The following is a 26,197-nucleotide window of genomic DNA, read 5'->3' as shown; positions in this document are numbered from 1 at the left end:
AGACCATGTATGAACAAGGAGAAAGTATTTGTGCTTCTTTTCCAGGAAAGTTTCCAAGACAGAAAAAACCCTCTGTATTATTGAAGAATTTAGTCTCTTTGTTATTTCTAGAGCCTTTTGTTTAAGCAAAAAAAAAAAAAAAAAAAAAAAAAAGTACATATGCTAAACCAAAAGGCTGTGCTAATGAGACCATACACAAATTGCCAGCAGTGCTGTGTGACGCAGAAAAGCAGCGCAGCGACGTACACACACAGTGTTGACAGGGGCTGGTTTTATTGTCTACCCTTCGCAGTTCAATAGCGTTCTTAAATACAGAGATAAAATTAACATTCCTCTTCTAGTGACAGATCTGACAATAAAAGGGGAGACAGGCTGACTCCTTCACTCACTGTGCGCTCCAGCACGGGTGCCTGACCAAACCTTTATGTTATGACGGTCGGACCGGTGCGGCCAGTTCTTTCGTGCAGCTGTGAAAGTTTCAGCGCAATAGAAATGAGAGGTGCCAACATGACCTGCAGGAAGGAAAGAGACGGCTCGTCAGCGGGTGCCAGCCCAGGATGCCCGAAGCTCGGCACTGCTCGGCCGCGTTACGTCCGCACGCAGGTTCCGACAGAAAACCCGAGCGCAGCTCCGGTGCCGCGGCTGCCACCCTCGCCGTGCCCTGCTCCAAACTTGCACCATCTGCGCAGGGTAAGTTCGGTTCGTGCCTCTCGGAATGTGGGGGTGGTTTTTTCACTATTTTTCTCAACTGAGGTACGCTCAGCTATGCAAAAAGAGCTCAAAGGCTGTTTGCTGGGGAATACAGAATGAGGATTCTTTTCCTCCCGTGTCTACAAGAGAGGTCAATGCATTTTTAAGTGACGCTGTGAAGACCGGGTATTAAAGCTCAGTACAGAGCAGGTCCCTGTCATCTTATAAACAACTGCATCCTTTTGCCCCCATTTATTTGTTTTAAACAAGTATTTCCCAAATTCTTTGTAGGAATGAGCTCATTTTCTCCGTAGTGATGCAACATTTCAACCAGGTTGGGGACTGAAGCAGTGTCCTCCCACACCTGCCCCCAGCCACAGATGTAACATCAAACAGGAAAACGAATGTGCCATAGCAGGAGCAGCTGTGAGGGATTCTGAATAAGTAACTTGTTCCACACAGAGCTTATTTTTTGAATAAATCTATTTATACCAGGATTAAAGATATCAAAGCCCTTGCTTCCAATATACCTAGCACCTCCACCGAGCTCTAAGCAAAGCGGGGCTAAGCAAAGATTCAAGCTTTTCAGGGAGGTTGGGAGCCAGCAGTGCCATGGCTGAGATGTAGTTCTTGCCTGGGGGTCTTCCTGTATCTTCTGAGCATCCTTCTCATAGCTGTCGATGTACAGCCGCACGGTTGCTCCCGCGCTGCCGGTACCGCTTAGTCTGAAGATGATGCGGGAGCCATCAGAGAAGATGAGCCGCAAGCCCTGGTAGGAGAGAAGGGGAGGAGAAGAGCCTCAGCTACGCGCCTCTTGGGTACCCAAGGTACTTTCCGTGAGACCCAGCGTGGTGATGCCTGACCTGCACGATCCCCGAGCTCCTCCTCTTTAGGGAGCCACAGAAGGCCCCTCTGTTATCCTCCCCCTGCTCCCAGAGGAGGTGGCGTCCCTCCTAACCCACCCTGAGAACTTGCTAGAGCTCCTGAAGACGAAGCGTGTTGCTGCTGTAAGGTCCCTCGCCCCAAAGCTTGCTTGGAACCAAGAGCCAGGGACCGATCCTCTCTCAGACACAGCATCACCAACCCACCGCTCTTAAATGAAAACAGGACATAAAGAAAATGTTCCCGTCATCCCACAGGCAAGGCAACTATTCCTGCAGGATTTCTCCATTCTCCCTTCCTGCTTTGCTTCCACATTATGCTGTCAAACCAATCCATCGACAGGACATTTTTATTTCAATAATCTCTGGTGACAGGTTACTCACCTCACGTGTATTTAATATCCCTGTGACTTCTGGAGCCTGGAACTCAATAATCCCCCCCCCCGTCTCAGCCGCTCTGCACTGCTACCTGCCCTCTGAGGGACAAGCACGTCAGGAGTGGCACCAGCTCAGGGACAAACGCATCGAGGGAAGATTCGCTTGCAGCAGCCTGGGGGTCTCATGCTAGAGACAAGATGATAGCTGAGGGGGAGGGTTTGTCCCTCGTGCTCCCGTGGGGTTTCACCCCCACATTCGGCACAACCCCGTTCCCAACTGCTGACCCATCGCCCAAAGGGTCGCCCTCAACTCAGCTCTGTCACTCCTGCCCCTCTGGGGTGGCTGTAGAGAAGCTCTGCTCCCTCCAGAGCCTTCCCCCTCCAAGGCAGCAATATCCCTCGCGCCAGGCAGGATCTCACCAGCAAACACAGGGCAGAAAAAATTTTTCAAGGGATAAATGCAACGTTTGACTTGAAAGCAGGTGCAAATGCAACGGACAAAGATTAAGCCCAAAATACACAGCGCAACACCCCTCCAAGGTCACGTTCAGCCCAGGCCAGGCTGTGCCCACCTGGTTTCTTGAGACGCTTCCATCCACAGGATCGTTGTACTCAAAATTATCAGCTTTCTCAACCGTGTAGACTTTGTCACCACATGACAACTGCTTCCCCACAAAGGAGCGGTCAAACATCACAGCCTCCAAATCCTTCATCATTTTGTTAGCTGCATCTGCATCCACCTCTTCATAGTCGTACCTACAACAGTCGCCAGAAAACAAAGATCTTTGGAAAATCTTTTGGGAAAAAACAGGAAGGGGAGGCTGTAATGAGCAGCAGTGTTTTGTGATGCCCTTGTTTAAACACTGCGGTCTGCCCCATCGATGTTCTCTAGGCCCTTGCTGGAGGAGAGGACGGGAAGAGGAGGGTCTGTGCAGCAATACAGCCACGATCCAATACAAAGGGAAACACTGCAACGTAGGTATCACAGGGGAGATGACAGCACAAGCTGAGCTGTCTTGCACTGGGCGTATGGAAGACAGAGGGCTAGACACCACCAATGCCTACCGATAGGATCTCAACAGGTCCCTCGCGAGAACAATTTTGCCCGCACATCCTCGTGTGCATCCCACAGCAAAACGCAGGCGCGATTGCAGCGCACGATAACGTACCAGCCCTGGCTTTGATCTCATGAACCCAGGCAGGGAGGCAGCAGCGGGCGGCTGAGGCACACATCGGGACGCGAGGCTCTGTGCTCTGGCTGCCGCTTTTGTTCGCCCGGCTGGCTGGGTGAAGCACGCACAGGCTCGCCGACCGGCCCACCGCTGCGCTGAGCTCGCCATGCGGGCACACCTCTGGTGTTAACAGGCTGCCTTTTTTATTCTAGGCTCTGGCATTTTTTTCGCAGGTTTAAATGCCTCAGATGTATGCTGGCTTTGTGGTGGTGAAAATAATTTAAAGAAAAAAAAAAATGCAAAGGCAAGTTGTTCTTTCACTTGGCAATCTGAGACAGAATTTCGCGTAGGTTTTCTAAGCGGAAAGATTTCTACCTAATGCTTTCACTCCAGACTGCATTCCCACCTCTGCTCGTGTGCAGGTTTGTTCTCCTTTCCTTTTCATCTTTCATGCCTACTGCAGTTTAAACTGGAGTATTTTGGGACTGGACAGAAACTCAACCAGATAATTAATAGCCTAGGAGCTGGGCATCTGTTCAATAAGACATTGCCATCACTGAAGATATTAAAATTAACTTGCGATTTGTGGTCTCAAGAAACATACTGTTCTGATGGCAAAAAAGACTCTTGCAAGAAAAAAAATCTCCTTTAAAAGAAAAAAGATACCTTGCATATATAAAATGTACAGCCTTCGCTGACTTTGATACCTACTAGATTTATGTTTAGAATAACAAGTCCTAAGCTGGACATCATGAAAGGTTAAGGTGAATACCTGCTGGTTTATTTAACCCAGATATGTGACACGCTGCAGCAAACCGCTCGGGGCGTTTTTAAATTACTGCGACAGGGCAGAGACACACACGCTGGTGCCATCGGGGCTCGGGGGGCTGAACACAGGACAGAGGTGAGCGCGAGGCGCCGGGAGCATCTTCCCCACCTGGTGAAGAAGTTCCTGCCGTATTTCTGCCAGTGATCCTTCATGATGTCCTCCACGCTCTGCTTGCGGGTGGCGAGGATGGAGAGCCAAGCCAGGACAGCCCACAACCCGTCCTTCTCACGGATGTGGTCGGAGCCTGCAGAGAAGCCACAGCAGAAACACGTCTTCCCACCTCCTTTTACGTGAGTCTTTGCTACGGCCCTACCTCGTCTTCTCTCCTCTGTCCAACTGGCAGCCGCACAAACTCACAAATGGAAGGCATTTCATGAGCTTGATCCCTGCTGTATTGTTAAAACGGTTCAAGATATCATCTGCTTTTAGCTACAGCCCAAATAAAACATTTGGCCCCTTTTAACACACACACACACACACACACACACTCATTGTTCACAGATCCTTAATTCTGCTCCCAGTGGAAGTAATGGGGAATGCACAGTAAAAAGGTTGTCAAAAAAAGAAAAAAAAGACAAATGCAAAGGAGCAGCTCAGGAAGGACTAAGATCAACCTCTTCAAGCAGCTGTCACGTACCGTCTGCCAAATCAGCATACTCTGATCAGCACACATTCTGGCTGAGCACCAACAAAAATGTCAGCCCTCGCTGAGGAAGCCAAACCCTAACGACTCCGAAATTACGCTGCAACGGAGAGAAGAGCAGCTTGTTGGATGGCAAACAGCACTGCATTCACGTGAGGGAACCCAGAGAGCCCCTCGTGCCTGCTCTCTCCCCCACGCTGGGCACCAAAAGGCTGTAAACGACCCCGTTTTGGCTAGAAGAGGGTTCCTCAAAAAGCAAGAGTTGCCCAGAGCGGAGGCGGCCGTGGGAGCACACTGGATCAGGGCTGGCAGCGGTGGGGCAGGGCCTGCACGGCACCCGGGAAACCCGAGAGGGTGCTGCAACTCAGACAGCACCCTGAACACCTAAATTAAACGTGGGATCAAATGGCAGCCCAGAATACATCCAACCCACTCGAGGCTTCGGGCTTGTGAGTTCGGCGCTGTGCCCCACACGCACAACTTCTGAGTTTTATCCTTTGAGCTCTGGAAAACCTCCAAACAGGTATTAATGAAATCCCAAGGAGCCAGGGTATGCCTGCTAATGCAGAAAGCACTCCAGAGTGCTTCCATTCTACCCTCTCAAGAATTGCCAGAGTGGGCCATCATCTGGGGAAAGAGGCTGGGGGCTGGGGCACGGGCTACGTGGTGCTTTACACAAATCCCACTATTGTGGACGCAGCGATAAATTATCCTCATGGTCCTTTACAGCAGAGAGCGCTGTACAGAGGTGATGGAGAGGAATGCTAAATAAACAGAAGTCCCATGTGATGTATCAACTTATTGCTGGAATAAAATACTCAAGAAAGCAAGCAGGAATTCTGTCATGTCGCATTACTCTAATTGCTCCTGGACTCCAGTCCCACCGGGTCACAGTTTGTTTCAATTTTTACTGGGTCTATTTGGCTGCTCCTTCACCTCTCTCCCCTTCAGCACTCACATTCTGTCCAGCTCCAAACAACTCCTCATTAACTTACTATCAAACAACCTTCCTTGCCCCTTTTCATTCCTTGAAGTGCATTTGCCAGATGGACAAACCCCCTCTGCAGTGGGGGGGCATCCAACGCTCCTGGGCCCTTTCTTAATCTGTCCCCCACAAAACTGCTTCAGTCCCTGGCCACTCAGACGTGATGCTGCATGGCCAAAATCTCAAACCTCTCCCTCAGCCCCTGCTGCAAATGGAATCAGTCACTTTTATTTGTAATGTAGAGTCACTTACCTACTGGGGGATGGAGAGAAACTATGAGCTCATTGCTCATACAATGAAAGATGGAAGCAATTTTAGCGAGCTGCTCATTAGAGACCATCTCCTATCAGCAGCTCCATGAATCATTTACTGCTTTTTGTTTTTATTTATTTACTGAAATGCTGGTACCCTCTCATTAGCCAAAGTCCAGAACGTAAACGTAACGCATGCTGAAATCATTCAGGGCAAAACTCCAAAATCTTTCTTTAATCATGATTTACTTCAAGATTTCTTTACAGAGATACCACATTTTCTGAAATTCTCCTTTCCTTCCAACCCAAGGCCAAATCCGGTGTATCAGAATAGCATTTGGTTCCAAAAATATTGCTGCTGAAGACTGCTTCAGCCCCACAGCAAACTGCTTTCTACCAGAGTCCGTGATGCCATTTCCTCAGCTACAGAAAAGCTGGGGTAATCCCTTCGTGTCAAGCCGTGCACCCCAGTTCCACAAAGCACTTAATTTCAGGCCTTTGGGGGTTTAAGGCCATCCCCGCTCTGAGACACCCACGCACAGGCTGAAATGTTTTTCTGAAATATGGGGTGGTGGAATGAAAGCACGCAAGGTTTGAGCCTGAAATGATCCAACCTAAATTCTCTCAAGATCCCGTGCCTTGCATATCCTACCAGTTGCCCCCAGTCTTCACAGGTCTTTAGAAAATAGGAAAAACAAGATCTCAAGGAGAATTCAGACCAGGTAAAACTCAGCCTTTGTGCATGAATTAGGTGCTGGCCTCCTGTACTCAGGGCAGGTCCCATTTCCACAGTCAGGACATTAAAACCATGCGGTAGATGACATGGGAGAAGTCAGAACCTGCCGAGGCCTCCCGGGAACACTGCATGTTTTGAGCACGCTGCTCCGATGCGGAGTGAAATCTGCTCACTTTAACTTCCCTGCACAAATAATAGTTTTGTGTCACGTGCACACCCCTAGTAAATTCCTTAAGATGTTCACTTTGTTTCTCAGTAACCTAATAACTTGCTTAGACTGTTCAAAGGCAAGTGTTAATTTAAACTTTATAAATCATACCTTGTTTTTAGAACAGGAAAATGAGGGCCCTATTAAGCTCAGAGATTTAATAGTGACCTGAAACCTTCCCTAATAAAACTGCATGCTCCAAACCATATTTCTTTCCAGAAATGAAAACATTTAGAAGGTTTTCCTGGCCACCAAGAGTTGAAAAATACATTTAACACTGCACTTAATCCCCATAGACTCAATGACCGGGCTAGTAAAGAGGCCCTTAAACTTCCTGCATATCTACATATGCCCTCCTAAATAACTGAAAGAACTAGCTCTTGCCTGACAAAACTTTCAGCATTGCGTTTGTTTCCACCAGTGATTCTTGCAAGCTTTTTTTTTTTTATTTTATTATTTAAGAAGCATTAACAATTACACATGAAAGATTAATCCCAAGCTACCAAGCACAAGAAAGAACTAAGAGGAGGGATAATAACATCATTGGTGAAATCAGGAACGCTGACTTACCAGTACCAAAACTTTCCTCTCCACACAGAGACAGTTTGTTTGCATCCATCAAGTTTCCAAAGAACTTCCAGCCAGTTGGAGTTTCATATAAAGCAATCTTTGTAGCATGGGCCACCCTTCAACGGTAAGAAGGCTAAGTCACATCACAGCTGAACTCTTAGTGCTCCCATGTGAAATACTGCAGTAGGAGCTTCGGTTGCTACCAAGCATGTCTTTTGGGCAACACTGAAGGCAGATCATGCCACTGGTTTGGTTTTTTTCAGCGAACAATTCTTTGAACACCAATCCTCTGTTTTATGTAGAGGTATAATGTTTGGAAAACACAGGTGGGACGTGCAACTAAAGAATAAATATGAACACACAGCTCTTCTAAAGAAATTTTAAGTTGTAAATCTCAAACCATTTAGCAAAGAAAGTACCACTATCAGAAAAATAAAAAACAAAGGGTGGGAAGGGCCATTCGTTTGGGCTTACCTGTAGAGAAGAGAAAGAGCCAAGAGCGCGGCCCAGCTCTCCCATGTTCCCCAACAGGATTTAATTCATTAAACGTCACTGCCTCCCCTGGCAGCCAGCCCTGGCACTGCTTCACCCTTCAGGCAGACCATGCGCTCACTCCCCACTGCAGACTTGTGTTAAATCACTAAAAAGGGACCAGTCCCTCTCCTCATCAGGCCTCCCCTCCCCTCCCTTCTCCCTCCAGGCACAGAGGCAGATGCTACCTATCGAGAGCCCCGCTGGTGGGCATGCTCCGGGCAAAGCCACGCACTCCGGTCTGCTGGAAGTAAGGGATACTGAAAATATTGGCAGCGATGACGGCGACGGAGTCGGAGGGGTTCACAAAGAAGCCGTGTTTCCCAAGAATCATGTTGCGATCCTGAGGAAGACAAGAGAGAAACAGCTCTCATCCCTGCTCCGCGCAAGAAGGCTGCAATGGCAGAAGTTGTTCTACTTGGCAGGCGCAGCCTATAAGCCCGGCAACTCAAGAGAGATTTTTGGCTGCACTGAAATAAATACAGAGTTTTGAAAAAGTTAAATAGCAACACCTGTATAGTATTTCACCTTCCTGCTGATTTTTCACAGCCTTTAAAGCTATTTAAATACAGCTTGGACTTCGTTATTAACACAGTAGCCAACTATTGCCATGGTGGCAAACGGCAGCAAGTGATTCACTTCTATTTGCAATTACAGGGAAGGAGAAAAAAGGTTTTTGCCTTCATCCTGCTCTGCTTTAAAAGCAGCTGAGCAGTCAGTCCTCCACAGCCGATTAAAGGGCAAAAAGGTGGATACAGAACAGCCCGTTTACCCCATCTCCATCAAAGGCAGCTCCAAAGTCGTACTCTCCCGTCTTCATGGTCTGGACGAGGTCAGCAGCGTAGGTTAAGTTGGGGTCAGGATGGTGGCCACCAAAGTCCTCTAGCGGGGTGCAGTTCACAGCTGAATTTGCTGGGGCTCCGAGCTCCTCACACAGGATCTTTTTTACATAGGGGCCCACAACTATCACAGCAAAACACAAAGAGGAAACGAGTCAGCCAGCCTTTGCCCTCGGGCAGCTCTGCACAAGCCACGGAACCACCCGAGGCCTCTGGTCCGCTCACTTTGGGTCACTTTTTGTGGCTTATGGTACTAAATCACAAGCGTTCGCATCAAAAGCCCCAAGCAGCCCATAGGTGGGCTTAAGCCTGACCCAGCCAGGCACAGAAGCTCTTGCCAAAGCCAGCTTTCTAAACGTGCGAGCCCGCTCATGGGTTTAGAAGTGAGGATGAGCCTATGCCAGGGGCTCAGCGTGTGAGCCAGGACCCCTCTGTGAAAGGCTTACGCCCCAAGCGCACCGAGGCATTAGTACAACAGCCCCATATAATAGAACAAAATGCACGTGTGATTTGCAGACATCCAGCAGTACAATAGGATTTACTGCTCTCAAACACTAATAAAGTAGACAATAAAAAAATAATCGAGCATAGGAATGGGAATGGCCTGGAGACAAGAGAAACAAGATGCTAAGCAAGCTAGGGAGCTCCTGAAAACGTCTATTGAAACAGACTCACAAGTTTGGAGTACAGATTAAGTTATATGAAACAGTCCAATGGTCCCATTTTGGTACTCAAATATCTATGGACAGACCTTTGCCTAACCGCTGTGACCTCCACGGGACGCCAACTGATGCAAAGTCTGCCAGGGCAGCTTGGATCACAGCATCCTCCTCTGTCTCTCAGATGTGTGAGCCCTACAGCATCCCCCTCCCTGCCCTCCGAAACCCAAACACTTCCCAAGTCTGAACACTTGACAAAAGAAAACCATGTAAAGCCATAAAAAGTTTGAAGTTTGCCTGCAAGAAGAAAAACGCAACATGTTGCAAAACAAGGACCAAATTTGCAAATGATGGTTATAAATGCCAGAAAAAAGTTTTCTCTCTGAAGTAGGTGGCAAGGCCCCGGGGACAGCCAGCGCCCCACAAGCCCATGTCCACCCGTACCTCCATGCATTGCATCTATGCGAATCTTGAGGTGGTTCTTCCCCGAAAGAAGTTCCTTTAATGCACTGAAGTCAAAGATGTTCCTCAGCATATTCGCATAAGCTTCTACTGAGTCCACTATTTCCACTAGGAAAAAAAAAAAAAAAAAAGTAGAGACCAATTCTCAGAGTCTGAAATCTTTGCAGAAAAATAATTTTGCTACATGTGGCAGTGTGCTGACAGTCCTTAGTGCAAAGGGCCAAGGCTCAGCACAAAGCCTTTAAACATCCCACAGAATCATTTAATAAAGACGATCATAATGGTCCTATATTAAGAATTTAATTACAGGCTGTCACTGCTAATCAGGTTACAGACCAAATGGACCAACAAAATCCTTAAGACAAACACTGTTTCCAGCTACGGCTCCCTGGACTTCTTTCAAGAGGGCTCAGTCTCACTCCACTTACCTGGAGAGTGGGATTAAAGGAAAAGGGAGAAAAAAATATATAAAAACAGCTCTCCAATTTCCACCAAAGTCAACGGGAACTGTGCACCTCATAGTTTGAAAGAGTGGCACCTCTGCAGCTAACAGGCCGTATAAAGGCAGAGCCATGAAAACCCCATTAACATAAAAATCCCACTATACAGAAATGGGGACTGAGAGAAATACCAACTTTTACAATCTTTTGCTTTAATTGTGGGGTTTTTTAATTACAAGCACAGGTCACCAGGAGACGGTAAAAAACACTTGCAGTAAGTGTTTTTCAAAAGTCTTTTTTTTTTTATGTATTTTCATATTTCACTGCTAATTGACAAAAGTCATGTGTGAAATGTAATGGCTTTCCCACTCAGAGAGAGCTTTTAGATGTGAAAACATGGGGGGAAAAAAAAAATCTGCTACAAAGATTAAACACTAACACTGCAATTTTTAATCAGGAAAATGCACATTAACTGTCAAGCTGTCTGTTTTGCAAGTAGATGTTAATGGTAGCCTTACAGACAAAACAGTCTCTGATTTTAGTGAAGTTTGACGGATCAGATTTACCTACCAAAGTACAACCTTTTGTAGGACAAAGATATAATTAAAGTATCTACACAAGGTAAAATGCAGGCCAAAAAAAAAAAGCCAGGATGTCAGGGTGACCAGGTGCGGTGTCCTTGCTTGGCTTATCCAAGAGATGAGGAGGAGAGGTCAGAATGGCCCCGTCTGTCCTTCAGAAACACCAAATGTCCTTGTCCGTTCATGGCAGGTCCACACTAACCCCACCTGAAGGGAAACTTCCCAATAGGAAATATTTTTTTACCTGTAAATGGTTTAAATTTGTTCTCCAAGTCAAACTGCTGTTTCCCAATGGTGCTCAGGTCCACCTGGAGATCTGGGCAGATTGCATACTCCTCAATTTTCTTGCTGATTTGGAAAATTTTGTCCGTGATTCCTTCAGGAGCAGGACCTGCAAGATAAAATGGTCAAGGGGGAAGATATCAAAGAATCAGACTGAAAGAGAAGTGCACTTCAGAAGTACAGCAAAGGACCTGGTGCTGGGAATACCACACTTGGAGAGGAGTATCAGGGTATGGGGGGAGTAGATCAATCACTTGCTCTGTTTCAGGAAATCCAGTGCTCAGGGCACCGGACCTCTGTGCTATTTAGAGAGATAAATTAGGTTCCTCGGGGTCAATATAAGAAACAGCCAAAGAGAAACAAAGCAAATCAAACTGAATCAAGCAACCTTACCTCCATTGGCAATATTGAATTTAATGCCAAAGTCCCCATTGGGCCCGCCGGGGTTGTGGCTGGCCGTCAGGATGATGCCACCGATGGCTTTGATTTTCCTGATGATGCAGGACACTGCTGGGGTGGAGAGAATGCCGTTCTGCCCGATGACCAACCGGCCAATCTGAAAATTAAAGAGCAAAACAAACTTACTCTGAGTCCTAAATCCTAAAACCAGCAAAACTGCCAAAACCCCAAATGCTGGTGATGGGTAAACCAGAGCCCCCGCGGAGCTGTGCTGATGGCAGAGGTGCTGCTTCTCTGTGAGCAAAGAGCTTGTCCCTGGGAGGCTGCCGCAGCTCTCCGCTGTGTACAGTCGAGGTCAGCATCTCACCCTGCTCTGTTGTGCCTTTTTAGTATTTTCCTTTATGAATGCTGCAGCTCAACTGGAAATGCCAGCTTGCACTGAAAAGCTGAGCTTTCCAGAGGCATCTTAACAACAAAAAAAAATCAAAACCCCTTTGGCTATGGTCTTGAACTTTGCTTTCAAAAGACACAATGGGACTGAGAGAAGCCAAAACAAAACAAAAATCGATCATCATCACTGCTCCCATGGGTCCAGCTGCAGATTCTCTTACTCGCAGCAGGTAACACACCTCCTTCCCATAAATTTAGTAGTATCGCCAAGATTAAATCCAGATCAATGTGCTAAGCAATACAAGGTAATCAGGATCTGGTTGCTGGAGTTCATGTAATAAAATGGAAGATGAGTATTTTTCTGGAAGAACATGCTCCTTACCGTAGCCCCCAAATGAGGTGACAAAGATTTTAAAAAATACCAGACTACCGAGGGGATCAGACCCTGTATACGCCAGAGAAAAGAGGAGGAATTTCATTCAAACACAAGATAAACCAGAAAATAAAAGGGAGCGTTCCCAGACGGAAGGTCCACGTTGGGTGCTAAGCCAAGGGCACTGGATGACTGCGATTCCTCTCCCGTGGCACTGCCTGGTGCTAAGCCGCAGCTTTGCTGCAGATCAGTTATCGCATGTTACAGCTGTCACAGACCGGCCGGGCGAGCGAGCGAGGCGCCTCTAAAAGAACCGCACCTCTAGCAAACAATGAGCATAAATGTGAAACAGCAGTTTATAAACCCAAAGTGAATGCCCTTTTTCTCAGCTGGCCACAGCAGCTAATACTTCAGCCCTCACAGTGCCTATCTACCTGGCTGAACACACCAGTTTATTACACCATACATTTAATTGGAAGGAGACCAGCCTACACGGATTTTGCTTTTTTCCTCATTATCAGACCAAGCCAGCACACCTTGTCCCGTGTTTTATTCCAGTCTCCAAGTCTTGCTCTTTCGGTTTCACTGAGAATTAATGCAGTCTCCAGGAAGATCCTCTCTAAAATTTCATCTTTTTTGTTCCCAGCTTCCCTTCGAGGGTCACATTCAACCACAACGCCTCTCTGCATCAGTGCTCTGCCAGACCTCGTGCACAACTCAAGGGATGCTGCAGAGGACTGGCAAAACAAGGGAGTTCCCCTCCCAAACCACACAGGAGCTGCAGGATTGCTGGGCAAACACATCAAATCCACTGTCCTTACCCAACCTGTCCTCCCTGCACACCTGAACTGCCGCTTTTACATCGCTGCTCCTGCAGCAAGGAAGGAAAAGAAGAAAAAGTTGTCCCCATACAAGCTGCTCTCTGACTTGGGGTCCTCCTTGGCTTTCACAGGTTTTCAGCTGTCATTCCCCACCCATCCAATTCTAAATCCTTCACTGGTAACCACTGGAAAAGGTCGCTCAGTGTAGCATCGGTGCTGAGCAATTTACACTTAATCTTTTCTAATTCTCTGGAATTTCTTATCAGAAAAATCTAAGGATGTTACGATGCAGAAATACCTTTTACAGAATGCTCAAAACAGGCCTGTTCACAAACAAACAGACCCACTTTGTGCGGTGATTTTGGGTTACAGCACTTCGAAGCAATCCAGGCAACACTTCTACCCTGGTTTTACTGAAAGCCCCACTAAGAGGCACACGGGCAATAAAGGAAACCTCCTCCTGCCCCCAGTAATGCGGGCTGATGCTTTCACACTGAAAACATCTTTTCACAACGTGATATTCATGCCCTCCCTTGTGGTTCTTTGTGTTTGAAAACATCCCTGGACTCACGCCTTCTATTCTATAGAGCAAGATGAGCACAACGCTGACAGTCACAGGTATTAGCCAGACATGGGCTATAAAAACAATCAATGAAAAATATCAAAATCATCTGCAAAACTAGATTTTAGCCAGACAAGGGCCACACTGCTGAAAAGAAATGCATAAGAAAAGTCTCAGATAGTGAAGGATCAGCCTAATCTCACCTTTACCAGCAGAAAATCTGTCCTAGTGTCAAGCAATCCAAGCAGCAGGCCTGGCTCTTTGTACACATTTTCCAGCTCTTCTTCTCAGTCCATACACTGACTTAAGAGGAATACATTAATTTGCAATGCCAAAGGATTTTTTTTTTTCCCGAAATGGAAAATATGTAGATTTTTTTAAAAAGAATTTTAAAATCCTCCCATTCATCCATTCATTACAAATTACCCTGTTATGACCAGCTAAGTTTTTCCATCAAACAAATTCCTAACAGCCAGGTCTATTAGCATAAAGCTTTGCTTTACAGTAAGAGATCCAGGACAGACAGCAGGGTAATTTCTTCTTAAAAAGCAAAAGGAAAACTCCAGTGCTCAAGAATGCATGAACCATGCTCTACTGCAAACAGACAAGCCTTCTGTTCTGCTTCCAAAATACAGACTTCCAGCACAATCAGAGACCACTGTAAAGATTGCCACTCACTTGCTAACTCCCATCTTTTTTCAGTTTTCAAAGGCTCCCAGAGTACTTATCAGCCAGCCACAACTTACACTTGTTCAGAAAAAAACAACCCTGTGCTTTGCTTTTCCATTTGCTGTGCAGCTCAGACCAATGCTCAAGGAGCTTCTGCCGAGCTGCCACTGAACAGCGACCCATGGCTCTACTAGCTCTTCACTTCTTAACAGTATCAGGGTTTCATGATCTGGTGGAGAGACTGTGAAATCCACAGGTGCCAAGAGCTTATGGCATGTCAAAACTGAAAACAAGAACGCACAAAAACCCAGCAGGATTTATTTTCTTTGCTGCATGTGTATTCCCCACATGCTTCTATCCAACTGCATCACTTAAAAGTGAAAAAAAAACCAGTAATTTTTGTACTACCAAGCTGATTTTCCATTAAAAAGTTAACTACTAGCAGTCAGATAAAGTCTTTGTGGAAATTAAATCTCATAGTGACTAATTTATTATGTTTTCTGCATTTATCAGCTACACAACTAGAGGAATTTAGTCATTTAACATTTACCAACCCCATTGGCAGCAGCCATTTGGACTATCAGTTCCACTGCAGACTTATTAAGGTATCTCCCATCACCTCCAACTACCATAGAAGATCCTTGTCGATCTCTTAGGTCTATGGAAAAAAATATACTCTGGATAAAATTCTGCAAATAGTTCATCTTGGATTCAAAATAAAAGGTCTTCTTCCGTAATCCACTGGTTCCTGGTTTCTGATCGTTGTAAGGAGCTGTTGGCATGGTCAACAGAGGCAGAGGAGTGTCTTCCATGTTCTTTTTACACACAAACGCATTTAAAAAGTAAATTATGCCAAAATACAAAGATCAATCTTGACACCAGCAATGGCCCACCGATTAGACAGAAGTTCAGTGAAGTTGCTGAGCACCCAAAAATAGCTCCTTGAACCTTGAGCTGAGTGTGGTTTCTGTAACTGAAGCCGTTTTCTTGCACTTGTTGTGGAGGATCAATGTCACGGAGAATACACAATTCCACGCCGCCGTCCCTCACTGAAACGGCTGGCCAAAGGGCATTTTTGTCTTCATCATCATCTTCTGTTTTCCACAGGCACCGCTCCTTGCCGTTCTGTGCTAGCACCCACCAGCGCCCAGCACCGTCAATCCATCCAGCTCCCCCTTAGTGCAGGGGTGACGGGGGGGAGCAGCTTGGCCCTCTGCTCGGATGCCCTGACGTGCTGCCCCGGCGCGGCGCCCAGCGTTCTCACCGGCCAAGCAGATCTGCACCGGGCCGGCCGTCACGTCGCTCCCCGGGGGGTAAGCCTCCAGCAGGCACGGCAGCACTCTGCTGGAGTTATTTTGCAAAGTCTGGCGAGTTAAAGGTCACTCTTAAAATGGAAGGCAACAGATCTGTTACCTACAGTTTGCTCACACGACTCCTGCTCCGACGACCTCCCTTCTCCATGGGCTCCCTCTCAAACACAGGGACGTTATCCATGAGGAACAGAGGGTCAACCTTTGTTTGACTAAAAAAAACCCAGAATAGCTAAAAAGCCAGAGAGCAATGGTTTCAACTGATTACCCACACAAGTCTCACCAAGGGCAGCATTATATGTGCCTGGAGTTATTAAAAACACTAAGAACTACCAAATGTTTTGGAAAACTGCATCTGATAAAGCTATTCATTTTGGAGCAGCTTAAACACATACAGAAGAGACTCAGTGACCAAGAAAATTTTACGAAGCATCATCTTCTCAAACATGGGGAAGGTAACTTTGAATGCTAAATTGAAATCAGTTTCCTCCAAACCTCTTCATTAACACTCTTGAGTCCTCTGTCCGAGCTGCTGGAAATAATTTATAGATATTACTGGAGCAATTAATGAACATACACTTTGTAATGACTCAGTTTGTCCCATTATTAAAAAACAGGCAGGAAAAGGAGATGTGTACACAGCTGAACTGTGACAATTTACGAAGGTGCTCGTGGAACTGTTTCCTGAAAGGTGCTGATTCTGTCATTGCTCCAGTAATTGACAGAATTTCTTCCAAGGGGTAAAGAGATCCTGTTATACGCATCAGTGTGTAAAAATTGAGCTGGATAATTTGTATGAGACTGAAGGGAAACCTCATGACTGAAGGCAGAAAACCACCTTTGGACAAAAAGGCTCTTCTTGACCTTCTGTCAATGCGTCAACTGGGTTCCCCAAGGCAGCTGAGGAGCCAGGCGAGCTTCCCTAGGAAGGGAATTTAATTCCAAGGAAGGGGAATTTAATTCAAGTTTGCTCTCAGAAAGCAAAGCTATTTGAGCTATCTGTCAGAACCCCAAATGCCGCAGTCCCACACAGCCACCTACCTACCCCAGCTTGCCCAAGGGGCGAGCACTGGCTTAGATAAAAGCCAGGACGTTGCAGGGCGCTGGCCTGGACACACCACGTGGGAACGGAGCTACCTGACCCATCCACAGCCCCAGCAGCAATTTATTTCGCGTGGGCTCAAAACTTGATTCCTTAATTCCTCTCTTTTCCCCACCTAACCACACCAAGGCACGTGTATTACAGAACTAGGACAACACATATTTTACACAAACAGCGAAATTGCCTGGGATATGCGGCTAGAAACAACTGGCTTGTATTTTATACATCCATGCTATTTCAGCGTCCTGCAGCTGAGACTCCCTCTATTTTCATGCGAAGGCACAGGTTTCCCTCTAGTGGCACAGAAACCAAAATCCAGCTCCCAAAATGAGCTATGAGGAGCCTCATTACAGACAGTCCCCTGGCAGGAAAAGGCCTAAGCAAGCTCTTTCCCTTCTTATTCCCAGCGAGATAAGCTTACTGCCCTGCGAAATGCCGCTGCATTAAGTAACAGGAGGAGGGCACAGGCCACCTACCACCTCCAAAGGCTGCACGGAGGAGATGCACGTGGACTTACTGGCAGGGAAAGACCTACACAGGGTTAGGAATTTGTGCATGTAGTTAAGCGTGTTGTTCATTATTGTCATGCTTGTGTACATAAAATGAAAACACTCTATCAAATGAAATACAAAATTCAGAGATGAGCTAGTGCCGGTAAAACATAAGGACAAGAACGGCATATCCACCAACCCCACCTTTGGGGTGCTCACCTGGTCCCTGGGCTTTCCTGCAACATGTGTATCACTGTATGGGATAAATTAAATCACCAGTAATAGGCCAACCAGGACTGGTACAGGGGTTGGCGATCACACAGTTGCCAGAGATTAAGAGGTGAAAAAAAGCTCACCAAGGTGGATCCCTTCCACCTTAAGGACTGGAGCAGAGACTGCGGAAAGATCATTTGATCTGGGAGGCTTTGCTTGGATGACTGATCATTACAGATCACTTACAGGCTGGAAAGGAATTCAGCAGGTCATCTTGCTTCCCCCTCCCCCCCACCCCCCACAACACTGGTATGGGATCAAGTACACCCAGAGCATCCTCCAGAAAGTTGATATAACTTGGTTTTGAAATCTTTTTCTGCAGGTAAGCTATGCCAGTACATGATTAGCTTTGCAGTTAGAAGCATTTTCCTACAATCTGCTGTACATCTTCCTTGCTGTGGTTTAAGCCCTCTTGAGCTGACACAGAAAACAAATTGATCCTAATCCTCTTGCTGACTTCTCACACGTTAAAAAAATCCTTTAGCATAGACTCTTGAGTGCCCTCTCTTTGCTACAGTAAACAGCCCCAATCTCCTTAACTTTTCCTTGTGGTAACATTTCCTAGGTCTCTTACTCCTCATGGCAGTCAGAGGCTGGTGAGGGGTGTTATCTCCTTATGCTCTTTTTCTGCGATTAGGCAAAAAGGTGCATGCCATGAAACGACGGGGGAACAAATGGAGTAAAATCAGGTATCTTACACTTATTTTGCGACTTTCCTGTAAGACAGAAATCACATTTCCTTAACTCCTGCCCACAGAAAAGTTCTAGTCCCTGCACTGCTGCCTGCATGCTCACCGTAAGAGGGTGCCAAGAGCCCTGAACAGCCCTGCTGTTCAGCTGCCAAAACCATGTGCTTTCCGCCCGAGTACAACTGGTCCAGGCAGCCACTGCTCTGTGTGTCACATTTGGCAATGCCAAGACAAGTGGAGCCAAAGTAAAATAAACAGACTAACTGCAAGCCTATTAGTCACAGATGGAATGCTGCTCCAACTGCAGAACTCTTTGTTTCCATAAGAATTAATTAAAAACCTAGGTTTGGAAGATGCTGTAGAGATTCCAGAAAGGCAAAATATCTGGCACCATCTTGACAGCATGAGTGCATGTACATGTACATGCATCCACGTACATACGAGTCACTCTAGAATTAAGAGCCATAATTCCATACTTATATTGTAACTTGCCTAAAATTAAGAGACAAGCAAGGTGGGTGGCAGAGAAAGGGCTCTGCAGGGCTAGGGATGAAACCACCATCTGCAGGGCTGCGACAGACACCGTGATGGGCTCCAGGTTTGTCACATCGCGAGGGGCTGATCCGCTCTTTGCCAGGAGAGAAGTACACGCCTGCAACCAAGATTGTGAAACTTTCTGTTCAAAGGTCAGCTCTTCAAAGCACACCCAAATCTGCATGTTACCTTCAACTGCCCTGGGGTTTGCTGTCCTGCCCCTGCACTGGGGGATTCCAGCTGGTTTACCTCGAGCAGACACACAAATGCTCCAGGATTTCTGGCCCCAGCCCGTTGAGAGATAGCCCCTGTCCCTGGATCTTCTTAGAAACCAAACCTGAACCCAAAAAATCCAGAATTACCACATGCAGTTTACATTGTGGAGCGGAAGGAGGGAACTGGCTGGCTTGGCCAGATGCTAGGGTGAGGAACAGACTTATATAGTTAAACCTTGGAGGATCAGGGACAGAAGCTCTGGTTTGAGGTGTACAGAGCCAAACTGCTGCCAGATAGCAAGCCAGTAACCCACAGTATGTATACATGATGGTGAGGTGCCTATACATAGCAGGGAATAGCGTGGATAGAAGTAGAGATGGGCAGACATACACTAGTGTTTTCGCACGAACTTACTAGAGAAGCTTCGTCTGTGGGGCGTAAAAAGCAGCTGAAGTACCGTAACATGAAAGAGGGCTGGAAGGGCTGTGGAGAGGTCACCTAGACCCTGCCCCAGGCAGAGTCAACCCTACCCAAACCATTCTCACTACGGGTTTTCCCAGGCAGAGATTCAACGACCTCCCCAGGCAACCCACTCCTTTCATTAGGCTCAAGCTTCCAAAATGCTTTCTGATGTCTAACCTAAACCTCTGCTGTTGCAATTCTAATTCCTTCCCTATTCCCAGCAGGCCAGAAAACAATTTGTTACCTTCCTCATCTCTAGGCTAAGTTCATTCCTTCCTCACTCGCCCCATCTGCCCAACCTCAAGTCGTTCCTGCTGGAGTCTCCCCCAGGGAGACTGCATCCCCTCTGAGGGGTGCTACCCCAGATCAGAGACTATTTCCCGGGTTTTACTTCCAACAACCCTATTTACAAATCTAGGAATGACTTCTGTTTTTCTGGATAACTGGATGATACTGCCAACGGTCTTTGTGGTCTACTCATCAGATCTGCTGCTTAATGTTACTCTGCAACTCATACTATGATTATAAATGTACATGTTAAATTTGTATTTTATTGCTTCTGCCTATGCATCCTTCTCGGCACTTCTTATAATATCCTATGTTATATCTGTTTATTTCTGAGATATGTTCCAGTTCATCATTTCAAACATGAATCAATATATTGGCTAGCTCAGAGAGAACCACAACAGGATAGCAAGGACCCACCGTAGTACATTTCTTGATCCTGGTGCAGCTCAGTCATGGCCTAAGACATATGGGCAGTACCTATTCAGGCCCACTCACCCATCCCAAACTTTGCCTTGACAAAGAGAAGGCATTAGACTCCGTCCTGCTGCCCTACCAGCAGTGCCAGGGCTGAGGTTTCTGGTTATGCAGAATCATTGCTCCAGGAGATTACAGTTAAACCCCTGTTAGTATAAATTTCAACTCTGTCTGCTAGATTTGCAGAGATTAACTGTAAAGCACCTTAGCTCTTCCTTTGAGCTGGCGTTTCATTAGAGTTTAAAATTCCAAAAAGGCACTGAAACTGGACAACCTGACCACTGCCTTAATAACCTTCAGTTGTAAACCAATATAAGCCAATTAACTTTACAAGCAAAGGGAAGCTAAGCTAGTGTAAAAGTAGTCGCCAAGCTGTAAGAGCTGCTACATACATGCTTATCTTCTAAAACCCACCATAATCTGAAGCCAGGACATATCTGCATGGGAATGCTCATGGCATCATTGGTATCTATTTCCTTACTTCAGATATCACATCTCAATTTTCCCTTCTACTTCTGAGAAAAACAGTCATGTAAGAAAGAGTGGAAACTGAGCTTTTTCTTAAAGGCCTGTAGGATATATGATCACTGCACCTAATTTTGGTACATGGGGACTGCTTTTTGGAAGAACTTTACGATCACATTAGTTTGATGTTTTTAATACCAGAAGCTTTTTTACTTAAAGGGAAGATCTGACCCTGAGAACTGAGGGAGTCTATTCTTCAGGATAGGGATGCCGACTGCTGAATGGATGAAGGTCTGTAAACCAACAAGGCTAAGGCTGACTGCACAGTGTTATGTGGAGACAGGAACAAGAAGAAGACACATCAGTGACAGGTTTCTTAGAAACTAGGTAAGAAAAACAAGTAAGGCTGAAATAGGGGTGAGCAGTACCGAACACCTCCCATCAGCAGGCCCAAAGCAGATCACAGACATGCTGGTCCCACTATGCCCCTTGGGATGATGTGACTGGGAAGGTGGGCACACTCCAGCCAGGGCCAGAACGTGGCTCTCCAAGCCTGCACTGCACTGTACTGCTAATTACGGGCTCAGCAGCACTGTCAGAATGGGAACTGGTCTGGAGGCTGTGGCAGAACAGCACACAAAAAGGGAGCAGAGCTACAAAAGCAGAGCAGTGGAAAATAAAGAGCTGCTGAGCAATGCAACAGAGTTTAAACACTTGGTGTCCCTGGGATAATTGAGTGGGATAAAAGGTTAATGGCAGCCAAGCCAGGAAACCAAACTTTCTAGGGTAGAGAGCAGCATTTCTAATAAAAGCACTGTTTGTCCTGCAGCAGTAAAACAAAACCCGGCTAGTATTTAACATGCAAAGCACTGCCTGGCATTCAAAACACCTTCAAGCAATTTGCGTTAATGTAGCTACTCTGCAGTACTTTGAAATCTGTTTATTTAAGAAGGAACCAGGGGCACAGTAAATTTGTTGAATAGTGGGTGACAGTGAATCAACCTGGTGCTAGCTGTATGATCAGATCTAGATTTATAGCTTCAGTTCTGTAATTTTTGCATGCTTCTGACATAAAGCGACTGTACAGCCACAATTCTACTCTGACAGGTGATGCTCCAACAGGAGCTTTTAAGCTTTTATTCATGTAATTAAAGAGTCAGACTTACTAACTATGTGGGAAAAACATCAGGAAAACCTGGCACAACAAACCAAAACAAAGCAGGCAAGCTACACTGGAATGTAGCTATACTAAGAATGGCAAAAACAACAATCTCATTTTTAGTTGACTTACATAAATACAAACTTATAAATAGGATAAACACTCCTTAATCGCACAACTACAAATTGAGCTGTTGCTAGTCAAATATAAGTACTTAGTTATATATTAACCATTCCAGATGGAGACAAAACCAAAACTCACTTTAGCATCCTTTCCTTTTACTTTGTAAAACTAATAATCATAAACTGTGCTCCTCAGGTTTCTCCTGTGGCTCGAGAGAATCATTCCATCAGATCTTAAAACCACACGATTTTCAAGTATTAATCCAATCACCTCTTAATCCCTAGGACCAGAAATACAGTTTTCCAGCACTTGCTTTGGCAGAGGTGGCTGGCTGGCTGACTTTAGATGATTGAATACAGCCTGGTGTAAAATACCTCGTCAATCAAGCAATCAGAAGGGTTATGTTAGAAAAGACTGCAGCCTAAATTTATCTTCATTGTATCTTTACTCTCTACTTCTTGTTTTCAGTTTTACCACATCCATGCTATAACTATATACCAGTTCCTCCTCACATGCATTGCAATAATCACCTCTACAGACAAAACAGCACTGTCAGTTCAGGTGTCCAGACAGGGCAGTGCAGCCACTTCTGGAATTTTCTCTGTATTACTCAGGGTTTTTCAGCATGAGGTTGCAAAGTCTTTGTCCGAGACCTGCCTTCTGGAACCAGGAGACCCCACAGTCTCCAGGAACAAGTTACCATGTGTTCCCTATTCTGCAGTACAGGTGCTTACCGGTTAACAGAAGGGTTGAAGGGTAGGCAACTCCCAGTTACTTCTCATTTATTTTAAAGAAACAGGATTTTCATAGGCTCTTACTCAACTACACTGTGGTAACTTATCAGGGAACTAACACTTGTAACTACAGAGAAAAACCATGAAGCAAGCGTCTCCTAACCATTACAAAATATGAAAGCAAGTACATAGAAATGTTTTAAAAACTAGCATTTTGCATTTGTTCAAGAAACTTTCTATTTTTAGTCACCTCATTTCTTGGGACCTGACGATTTTGCCATTCCTGAGTTTGGCAATGCAATACTTGCACTGTCTTATACAGGCCAGTGCCACTCAAACTTAGCCAGCAATTATACAGCAAGTTTTCAACGGCTCTGTATGCTGTAGATCATTTCACTGTACCTCCTTCTGCTTACTTACCCACGTTTCACCTGCTGTTCATTTATTAAAGAATTTGGGGGGATATTTTACTCTTCTCTCCAATACTCCTTTATGTGGTCTTTTTCCTCCTCTTTTTTAAATGAGATACTTAGATCTACAATTTTAAGGTGCTTTTGACCTGCCAGTCCTCTTTGAATCTCTGCAGGGAAAAAATAGGGTAATTTCATGGCACTCTACAGAACTCTGGCAAGCCTATACCACTACCTCTGTTCTGCTACAACAAAGGTATAGAGACCCTCTGTCAGTAGATGACTGGCAATGCTGTAATATTACCAAATTTTTGCTTGAAAGAGACTAATATTTTGTCTCAGGCCATGGCCATTATCTTGCTCTATAAAAGAGTGATTCAGAGCGAAAAGCTTTTAAAGTAAAACTTCTCACTTCATATAACAGTGTCTTGGCTCTTAACCCGCATACTCTTCCACCTGTTTTCTCCTTCTACCTCCCATTTCCTTTCTTGCCTTTCCAGAACATTTTTCTGACTTTAGAGCCAATTCTGTCCTAGCACTTTGAATCTATGCAGACAAAATACTACAAGGCAAATGGCCATTAGCAAGTGCACCCCTAGGGACCTGCTTCTGCCACTCTGGCAGGAAGCTCAGAGCCGTAACGCTGCACATACATGAGTGTCTGTACAATCAGGGGGGAAGATTCCAGCAGTGACTGGCCTTGACCCTCTCCCAAGAAAACACCTAATCAGACTCCAGCGTGGTTTTACCTTCAGGCCCTTACTTATTTCTGGGATCAAGCTGAGGTGCAGATGACGGAGAATCCCTTGGTGCCTGGAAGACTGCCCCATCCCACCAGGCGCTGGGTGCACATCCAAAAATCTGCACAAACCCAGCCTTTATCCCAGGGAACAAATCTCCCAGTCTGCTTATTCATAGGGATCCAAGGAGCTGCCTGTGCATTCAATCAGGCGTGAACGCTGTACATTTCAACTCCAACCCCTTCTTGGAACACATAAATAAATCAGTGGCTGCTGCTTTTCCCATCAGAGAAGGCTGCACTATCCATCCCTTCCACAGGTGCACACAGCAAGGTTGACGCTGCTAAGGGATGCTGGGACACAGACTGGAAGTTGCACAGCTACCACCAATCACAAAAGACAAATTTCTACGTGGCTTAAACAGTTATTTGCTTCTTTGTAGGCAGCGATCACTTTTTTTTTTTTTTTCTAAACAAGTCAGAATTTTAAAGGCCTTGAGGCACCTGACTGCCACTGAAATAGGTAACTCTAAGGTTTTACCCTAATGTCCAACCCTAACCACCAAGCAATCCTCAGGCCACTCTTTCCTTGTCAATCTGAGGAAGAAAGTTTGCTGCTGCTGAGGAGGAGTCAGGTGTCCCAGCAGAAGGGGATGGGTTTCATCTGGAAAAGACCAAACGTAGGGAAAAGCCTCCCTTTGCAAATTCAACTTCAGCGCCGCTGTCCCTCTCAACATCACATTCCCAGCTGGGCTTCTCGTGGGCTGACCAAGTGACAGGGCCAAGGCAAATCAAGAGGAATGAAACCTCCAGCAGCGAGACACAGTCCAGTGTCTCGAATTAATGTTGCTCCCCACCCAGCACACCTCACCCCCTGCCTGCTACACCACTGGTTTGTGTGGTTAGCTGGAAAAAAAAAAAAAAAAAAGCAACTATTGCCCAAAGCAAGGAAAAACGGTGACAGGAAAGCTGCATTTACTTCCCCAGCTCCGCACCTGCAGTGTCTGATTGCTCCTGCACGTATCAGAGGTTGGACGGGGCTTGGAGCACCCCGGGGCTGGTGGAAGGTGTCCCTGCCCGTGGCAGGGGGGTCGGAACTAAATGATCGAGGTCCCTTCCAACCCAAACCCTTTCACGAGTTTAAACCTACCGGGTGATCTTTAGAGCGTGAAACGCCGTCCCCACGCTTCCCCCGGTGCCACTCACCGCCTTACTTCCACTCCGCGGACAACGCGAAGCGCCAGCGGTTTCCTGCACCCCGCCCCGCTCCCCCCAGGGAGCCCCCAAACCGCTTCCCCGCCGAGAAGCGAAGGGGAACGTCAGGCAGGCCGGAGCCCCTACCCCGTTGGCGGCGGCGATGCGGACGATGAGGTGGATGGCGTCCCTCATGTAGAACCGGCCGTCCCCCCCCACCACCAGCGCGGCCTCTTGCCGCTCGCCCGGCGGCACGGTGGCCAGGATGCTCTGGATGAAGTTCTCGGTGTAGTGGGCATTGCTCTGGAAGACCTTCACCCGTTTGCGCAGCCCGCTGGTGCCGGGTTTTTGGTCGCCGTAAGGCTTGGTCTTCACCGTCACGATCCCCACCATGGCCGGCCGGCGCTGCCAGTTCCGGGCGGCCGCGGCCCCGGGGCGGGGGGAGCCGCAGCCGGAACGGCCCCGCCACCGCACCCGCCCCTTAAAGGCGCCGGGAGACCGGGGGGGGGAGGGGGGGGGGGGGGGGGGATCCCTCCCGCTCCCTTCCCGCTCCCCGAAGCGTACCGGCGGTAAATTGGAAGAAGCGGGTCGATGAGAACCGGGGAGCCGCCGCGGCGGGAGCCCTCAGAAGGTGCCGAAGCTGAGGCGCCGAGCCCTGTGTGGGGAGAGGAAGGCTGAGGTGCTCCGGCCTGGCGTGGCACCGAGCACCGGCCGGGACCTCCGTCCCCACCGGCCCTTCCAGCTCGTCACCCCGAGCCTCTGCTGACCCCCCGACACAAGTAGGACATCCACCCAATGCCCCCCCGGAAAGGTGGTCAGGGAAGGGCAGTGTTAGCAAAGCCCAGGAAGAGGCTGCATTTTGTTATTCTAGCTCTAGTTCTCAAAGGTAACGTTCCAGAAACTCAGATTAGTGTTACAGACATTTTCTCCCAAATGTCTCCCACTGAAGAGGCTAGTACCTGTGTTTGGCCTTAAAAAGAGAAGCTAAAATGTTTTTCCACCTTGGCGGTACCTGGTCTTGGAGCAAACTGGAAGAGAGTCTGCAGGTACGACTGACATCTGTCTCTATTATCATCTCCTCCAGGGCAGGAAAGGTAGAACCTACCATGGAGAGATAGCTTATGTTTCCACTTAAAAAGTTAGATAATGAAACTATTCCCAGCAGCAAAAAGATCAGAAAAAAG

The 26,197-nt window shown here is 46.8% G+C and overlaps 1 protein-coding gene across 2 annotated transcripts; it reads right to left on the bottom strand.

The window, feature by feature from the left end:
* Positions 1-253: 253 nt before the first annotated feature.
* On the bottom strand, positions 254-25,749 carry PGM1 (phosphoglucomutase 1). 2 transcript variants are annotated; one of them, XM_033008752.2, is made up of 11 exons: positions 25,578-25,749; positions 11,530-11,692; positions 11,099-11,245; positions 9,816-9,941; positions 8,646-8,836; positions 8,062-8,216; positions 7,343-7,458; positions 4,058-4,193; positions 2,521-2,704; positions 1,325-1,459; positions 254-512 (listed from the first exon to the last, which is right to left on the bottom strand). In XM_033008752.2, the coding sequence occupies exons 4-11, from the start codon at positions 9,904-9,906 to the stop codon at positions 423-425; spliced, it is 1,098 nt and encodes a 365-aa protein (XP_032864643.1). In that variant the 5' UTR covers positions 9,907-9,941; positions 11,099-11,245; positions 11,530-11,692; positions 25,578-25,749; the 3' UTR covers positions 254-422. The 2 variants fall into 2 exon arrangements, with proteins under 2 accessions (XP_032864643.1, XP_032864642.2); XM_033008751.2 differs by lacking the exon at positions 25,578-25,749 and adding an exon at positions 25,161-25,516.
* Between the last annotated feature and the right edge of the window lie 448 nt (positions 25,750-26,197).

The sequence above is a fragment of the Tyto alba genome, unplaced genomic scaffold (genome assembly GCF_018691265.1).
Source record: "Tyto alba isolate M040663 unplaced genomic scaffold, T.alba_DEE_v4.0 Super-Scaffold_1000006, whole genome shotgun sequence".
Taxonomy (NCBI): domain Eukaryota; kingdom Metazoa; phylum Chordata; class Aves; order Strigiformes; family Tytonidae; genus Tyto; species Tyto alba.
This window is presented reverse-complemented; position numbering and strand designations above follow the sequence as displayed.